The sequence below is a fragment of the Papilio xuthus genome, unplaced genomic scaffold (assembly GCF_000836235.2).
Source record: "Papilio xuthus unplaced genomic scaffold, Pxut_1.1 DF827542.1, whole genome shotgun sequence".
Taxonomy (NCBI): Eukaryota; Metazoa; Arthropoda; class Insecta; order Lepidoptera; family Papilionidae; genus Papilio; species Papilio xuthus.
This window is the reverse complement of record NW_013531107.1, coordinates 1,498,047-1,506,305: the sequence shown is the minus strand read 5'-3', so window position 1 is coordinate 1,506,305 and position 8,259 is coordinate 1,498,047. Positions and strand designations below refer to the sequence as shown.

Below are 8,259 nucleotides of genomic sequence, written 5' to 3'. Positions count from 1 at the left end.
CATAGATAAGAAAAATATTACAATTTTCAAACAAAGGTAGTAAAAGATGTTTTAACTTCTATTTTGTTTTCTGCACGCACGTAGATAATAAAAAACAAAGATTTGTAACGCTTATAAGAATAACAACACAAACAAGTTTTCGAGGTCGCGTTGAGCGTAGTCATCAGACAGATGTTCATGATACGTGAAGTAGACACATCGTGAGTTGAAACCATGAAGCGATTAATATTAATAACATTAGTAGCAATCAGTGCCGTAGCGGCTATGGAATATAATGGCGAAGCATTTTATGATTATTATCAGTACCGCGAAGATAGAGCAGAAAAAATATCAGAAGACACTGAAATATTAGAAGATAACTACGAAAGTGAAAAACCTAAATACGATTTGAAAGAAGCACCACAACTTTTCGAGAAATTCGTGAAAGATTACAATAAAGCATATAAAGATGAAAACGATAGAAATAGGCATTTTGAAAATTTCCGGACTAATTTAAGAGATATCATTCAGACTAATGCAGAAAGTAAAGGATTCGTAAGCGATATTAACATGTTCACTGATTTAGACAAAAAAGAAATGGAATCTTTTTATGGCGGGAGTGAAGGCGGGAACTAAATTGTACATCAGTTATAGAACGACAAAGTAAAGGTAAGAAAAGGTTTTTCTACCCTGCACCTTTTCAAATCTACAGATATTTTTCTCATCTTCATTAACACGTTTACATGATTGTTCTAATGTTGGTATTTATAATAGTTAATTAAACATTTGAATATACCATGAATATGATATGATAATGTGAGATAATATAATATTTTTATTCGTAATTTATTTATAAATTTTTCTTGTTTATTTTATTTTTTCTTGCTTATTTATGTGATTCGTCATCTTAATTCTCACATCAGAGTTTTTGACTATTAAAAATGCACTGCATCTTGCTCGATCCTAGGTCGCTTTAAAAAGATAAAAAAATCTTTTACAGTTTTTGTTCGTATAAAAAGTGCATCGTTAAGTGTTAAGTTAACGATGGGATTCTACTGCCAAATCGCCTGTTATCATCTCATGTTCTTAAATATCAGGGAGTTGATGATTCGTTTTGTTTTACCTGTTTCCGTAGTTAAAACTCACAATAAATTATCTACAAACATAATTTGATAGAAATTACATACAAATTTTCAAATATCTTAATTTGAATATTGTAATGGAGACCACTCATTTTCATTGATTAATCACACATACAAACTTGAATCATTGTCAGGTTTTTTGTAACAAAATTCAAATGGTTTTCGACTAGACAGTAAACAAGTTTGACTCGCTTGGAATTACTTTGCCATTTGTTGATTTGTGGTTATGCAACAAAAAACTTAACCGGTACAAAATAACACGATCAATGAATAGTAATATAACTCTTAATTATAAATATTTTTTTTATTTTAAAAATTTTGTAGCACCTTGAAATAATTCTAGACTTAAGAAGTGGCTATTTATAATTTTAATATGTTCATTATAATGTAATTGTACGTAATTATGTAATTCAATTTTTAAATAAATAATATTTTATAATTAGCTATTTATATCTAATAACATGATGTAAAAATGTATGTATATGTAACAAAACATAACTCAAAATATACCTTTTAACGTCATCATATATCTTTTAACGTAACATATATAAAAAGTTAAAATAATTTTATATGCACGTATGTTTGCAACATAAAACCTTTTCGCCTTTATTCCGTGTCAGGTTTAACTCGGGCTTAACACGAATAAAGCTAACGTGAACCCATGTCCTGAAAATATTAATTGTCCCGTAAAAGCAAATATTTGTTTAGGCGTTGGATTTAAGGCGGAACTAATATATCAGTTGGCAGGTACTATTATCAAAACTGTTCAGTCAAGGGTTAAATTTAATTTATGGGATACCTGTATCATGGATTATTGTTTGACACCATTGATATAGTTCATTGAATAAAACAGAAAATATATACTAGAACTATGCTATTCGAAATGTTCGAATTTATAAAGACCATGTACTAAGGTGATTCAATGTAAGATACTCAAATTGAATGAGATATAAGTGTGATTCTATAGTTTTTAAATTTATAAAACTTTCATCTTTATTATTAAATGTGATCGAGTTCTTTTCGAGAACTGATGATTGTACAGATTTATATAAAAAAAATTGCCTTTAAAGTTCCCGCGTAGTTTAGCTACCTTCCACTTAAAGTGTGGTCAAAATTGGTTCAACCGTTTCGGCGAGAACTCAAACAAACGTCTATTTGCAGACAGACAGAAATTTTAAAATTGTTATAATACGAAACCTAATTATATCGTTTATACGATGTTTTTTTTTAATTTATTACATATGGATTCCTATTTTATGAAATGTGTAGATTTGAAGCAGTATAGACGAGATTCCATGACAAATAAAAATTTAACGGCGATAAAAAATTCTTCTTTAATTGTTTTTGCGACCATTCAAAAGCAACGACGATCATATTATTGTATTAAAATATTTTTCTTTGAAGTTGTATATTTATGCAGAACAGGTTTTTATACAAGGTCATATTTTATTGTTGCGGATATCGTAAACTGATAAAATTACAATAATTATTAATAAAAGGTTTTAGCATTTATAATATTGTTGGAAAATCCTGTTTAAATATCACGTGTTGAGTCTTTTTTAACATATATCTTTCACGTGTTTTTATCCAGTTTTATAATAGCTGCTAAAATACATGATAAGTCTGTTAAATTAATTTATTTCTAACATTTTTTACATATTTATCCACAAATCCTATTATGAATATGTGTTTAACTTATACTCATATAGTGTAGGTAAGGACAGTTTTTCTTATAATTATTCCCATTCATTTAACATTTTTTCCTTATAATTTCACCTTCCTTAAAGGCCGGCAACGCATCTGCGGTTCCTCTGGCGATGCGGATGGCCATGGACGTCGGATCAAAAAATTTTAGGCGATTCATTGCTCGCTTGCCCCCTTCTCATATAAAAAAATATGACATATTCAGAGGTTCCAAATTAAAATCATCTGAAGTTCCTCTAGTGTTGCAGATGTCCATGGGCGTCGGATCAACTAATGATTGCACGCTTAAAAAAAATGAATTAAAGCAAAAATGATATTAGTACCGAAGTATGAAAAGTTATATTAATAAGCTTTCGGTTTAAGAATTTAAATAAAATAGTTGTATAGATAACAATTAGTAAAATATGCAATTAATAAAATAAAAAGTTCATTTTACCATAATACCAACAACAACAATTTTAAAAGAAAATTCTACTTAAATTGTGGTTTTCAACAACAACTTTTTACTCAGAATTTGATTGCACAATTATGATTTTACATTACATTTATAGTATTTCATCGGAATTTTGCTTTCGGTCATTTACGCTTTGTTGAGAAAGGGTCGGAGCGGGGCGGGCGCGTAATGAATTAAATTAGGTCCCAATGATAACCTTTCCACGCAATCTCGTCCCTGCGCTTTGGATATGTTCTCATTGTTCGAAACTTACTACAAGTGGCATTATTATATTTTATATTATATATTTGTATATTATCACTCAAATTCTTAATTAAACTTATAATATTTGATATATCTCAATTATAAGTATTAATATAAAGCAATAATAAATAAATGTACTACGAGCTAGGATGATATAATGAGATTTAATAAAGATTATCAACCCTTCGTGTCCCGCATTGGGCCAGTGTGGATAACTATTTCCTAGGCACACCTGACATAGGGTAGGCACCAAGCCCATCAGTGGGGACGTATAGTGAGCTGATGATGATCCTTTCGTGGCAACCCTAGTATTAATTGCCTAGAATGTTGCTGGTTATTTTTTGTGTCATATGGGAAGTTTGAAAACGTATATTAGTACTAGTATATTAGTGTTGGTATTTGTACATTGATGAATATTTTTAAGAAGTCATCATAAACCTGCCTTTGTCCCTATTCAGGGTCGGTATGTACTACTCCTCCATACAACTCTATCAACCGTCATATCTGAATTTTCATTCAATCTCGTATTTCTTACTTATGTAATCATCTCTCAGCATGATGTAATCTGTACAAAGCTAACCTTTTCACTGGCGCTACTTTCAAACTTCCTCTAATGTATGTACACATTCTCAACTTGATTTGTTTAAGAATTGACTGGAATGAAAAACATTTGCGTATTCGCGCATAAATTTATTTAGTATAGAAATTAATTAACAAAGTCTACGATGTAAAGGTGAAACGTTGACGCACTTTTTAAATTATATATTTGTCTTCTTAATATAAGAAAATAACGACCTGTTCGCCTATTACCATAAGACGCTACTCATAAAGTTGTTAAATTATAGATTATATTTAGTTGGTATCGAATTCCGAAACCAATTATGTAATCCATGATATTCTAAAAACAAGATTTTAACTACATTAAAAAAGGATAGATAAAAAAAGTATAAAATTAGCAAAATACCATAAAGCTTTTTTACATTATCTCTGATTTATTATGCTCACATATAAAATGCATATTATTAAATTACAATATTAGTTTATTTATTACATTTTTGACCTTTTAATAATATATAAAAATTTAATAATCACTTGAGGAGTTTATGTATTTCTGCTTGAATCCTGATTTTAATATATAATAAAATATAATCTATACTAATATTTTATTATAAAAGGGCAGAATTTGTTTGTTTAAACGCGCTAATCTCAGGAACTACTGGTCCGAATTGAAAAATTCTTTTTTTATTGGATAGTCCATTCATAGAGGAACATTTTAGGCTATATAACATGCGACCAATATATTTTTTTTAATTCCGCGCGGACTGAGTCGTGGGCAACAGCTAGTGTATAATATGTAAGATAAACATAAATTTAAATTAAGGTTAAAATACGAAAGCATTTGATAAACATGTTTAAATTATAAATGTGAAGTCATTTCTAGTTACAAGATTACTATCCGTGACAGGGGACAGACCCTGCTAATGTCAAGAGGTCCGTAGCGAAGAGTTATGTGCATAACGCCTGCTCTGTGATTTATCCCGCTCGAGATCCTAGCCACATACATATGTATGTCGAAATACATTTTAACTAGTGCTTTTTGACCGCTATTGAAAAGGGTTTGGAACAATTTCATACATTTATATAATAACATTTTTTTGTTTCAGGTTGGTGACCGGTAAGCGGAATCTTTTTACGGATTATTCGAAAATAATAATACTTTTAAACATACTTAATTGCTTTTTATTTAAAATCCCTTAGTATTTACGCTACGTATATTGTATGTAAAGTTTAAAGACGTAGATTCAGGTTGCATTGTACGCTTTCGAAACTAGCTAGTCGCTAATGAACTTAGTTTCTGAATACAACAATACCTTGTTCGCGAATAGGCTTTATTAAACTCTCCCGCATCTGGAAACTGGGGAGAGCTATTACAGCCTTCATAACAGAGTTCCTCTAGCCCCGTCACCACAAAGTCCCGGTAACATTGTTACTTGTGTCAACCGAGAGCGTCGGCATTGGCGACAGCGTCGGCGGTCCACGGGTTATTACAGAAATACGTACAAAATTTATATGTAAATTATGCTGTATATGCTTCGTGTAATATTTCAGTGTTGCATTAATGTTTGCACAATGGTTGAATGTGAATTGGTAACAGCTTCGTCCGTGCGAACATTTCCAATGCAAATTGTAGAGATATTTTAAGGGTGAAAAAAGATATTATAAAGTAACACATCGCAGATAGCTGGTCAGAAAATCTAAACTAAACTTTATCTCAGATAGAAGGTATTTCTATTTGAAACAAATATGGCGAGTTAGCAGTTTTTGAGTTTATCGGGAACTTGCAGTTAAATAGTAAATTAAACGTACGACCTGCTAACATATAACTTACGTAACGCTTCGTGCATCAACAAATGTTTGCTAATCAATAAATTTAGGCGCTTTTCTATCACTTAAAAGTATGCAAGTATAATAATAAATATATCGAGCGTTCTGTAAAATATGCTTGTATGAAATGTACAATGTGCTACGAGGAAAAGTAAGAAGGTAAATAGAAACATATGTAAGAAGTTTGTTGGGCCGTGAAGCCGTAGTGACTGCTCAACCGTTCGTCGGCGAGGAACGTCTCAAAAGGAACGACCATGCGTGAATATTGACATGGCTCCTAAGATAATTGTACAGTAGCAACTTCCCAGCGAAATGTTTACTCGATGAAAATGTTACAAAACGGAAAGGATTTCGATTTACTTACGTATGCTGCCTCAATAGCACTCGACGACTTGCCTATATTTTATATACGCATCTATGTCAAGTGGCTGTTTTCTTATGAAGCCATGTGTAAACGTTTATAACTCTATGAAAGTTTTACTTCCATTTCCTTGGACTGTAATTTATCTGATCTATGACTATCAATATCTAATGTGTATTTCCAAACGAAGCGGTGATGGTATAATAAATACATTTTTATTTGTTTTAAAATACACAGCACGTCACTACTTCAATCTTTTACTATAGGAACTATTTCAACAACAACATATTTATCGTTAATCTGATTTGAGTTGAGACTATACTTCCTCATAAAACAGAGTCTTTGGACTAAAAATAAGTTCCAACTTCCAACTTGTTATGTTGGCTATGCGTTAGCATAAAATAGCATCATTGATTATGTTTTATTTTATCGTATACTACTCTCCTTTTCATACATTCACGTCACACGATGATTCTCAAGGATATAAAAAATCACTTAGGCGCAAATCCGGGTTCAACTATCTTGAAAGTCAGACTTTGGTACGGCGCTTATAAATGTATTTTTTATGATGCCACAAAAACAGCTTGTGAAAATCTAAAATTTGTCACTTACGTCTTTTCAATAATATACAAAAAATTAATTGAATATAACTAGGATATACAATTATAATAAAGAAGAAAAGTCTACGCATAAAGTAAGGTCAGCACGATTACATTTTTTGATAAAGGTAGTTAGATTTTCTTTTCATTAGCTGTTCTATTAAATAATTAGAATAAGGAGTAAGGTTTAGGTCATTTGTGCAACTGATATTTTAGCGGGCTACGCTAAGTAACTTGACAATATTAGTAGTTTATTTTTCGCAAAACTGTAAGGTAATTAATAAAGGAAATAATGATAATATCCAAATAATTTCAGTCTAAAATACGTTAATACGGTGTGGGATTACACATAGAACTCCATTACATAGAAATCCCTCAACATATTAAAATAACGGAGGCGTCACTTCCCTAATGTAACCGCTACAATCACGAGTCAAACAATGTGTCATTTAATCAAACCGAAAGCAGTTAACCTATAAACAGGGACATATTAACCCGATTCAAACAGAGAATCCAATCAAACACATTGCCTTCAAGTCAAGATGATACACCCTGTATATATTATGTACATTATATTACAACGTGAATAGTGTCAAGTTGTTATTATGGCATCGATCTAATGGGGTTCTAATGGTCATTATGATTACTAAATAACCCTCTTAGTTAAAAACAAATATGAGCCATATTCCTTGAAATTGTGAAGTTTTCTTCTAAAGAATACAGGTAGGTAATAAATTTTCTGGTACGACTTGCACGGGAGTAATAGCAGCTGTTGTATTCAACGAGAATCTCGAAGAAAACTCTGCATTTGTTTTTATTAGTTATAACAAAAACATTTTTCTAGGATACCTCAAGGAATTCCAGTGAGTAAAGTACAATATTTACTTGCTAATTTATTCGTTACTGGTGCATTTTAAATTAAGCACTTAGCGCGCTTTTAGCATGCATCAATATTTAATAACGTTCGATTGCTTGTTCAAAGAGCTACGAGCGATTTGAAGAAAATGTTGAAATAGTTGTAATTATTCAAGCAAACAACATCCTTTGGTTTCCTTTAAGTACGTAAGTATTTTGTTTGGTCAATTGTTTCCCTTCCTACGTAAAATATTAGCTATATTTTTAACACTTTCTTATCTAGAATACAATTTAAATACATTATTTTGTACATCTTAATCCATTCTTAAGCCTTAACTGAAATTACAATTCAAACTTTAATAATATTAGCTTTTAATAATATGTATCATTGGTACCCAGCTAACCATATCTTTGAATATACATTCACTTTATCACACAATTTTTACATAACGAAAAACGAGTTAAAAATTTATTTATAAATAAATAGATAACGAGTATCCCCAAACAGATCCGATTATTTTAGAGACAATTCATTTG

At 30.8% G+C, this 8,259-nt stretch overlaps 1 protein-coding gene across 1 annotated transcript; it reads left to right on the top strand.

Annotated features, from left to right (window-relative positions):
* Positions 1-207: 207 nt before the first annotated feature.
* On the top strand, positions 208-5,250 carry LOC106119207 (papain-like). The gene is given in 2 exon segments (NM_001311944.1): positions 208-648; positions 5,187-5,250. A coding segment is annotated over 1 exon segment (402 nt). The 5' UTR covers positions 208-213; the 3' UTR covers positions 616-648; positions 5,187-5,250.
* Positions 5,251-8,259: the final 3,009 nt, after the last annotated feature.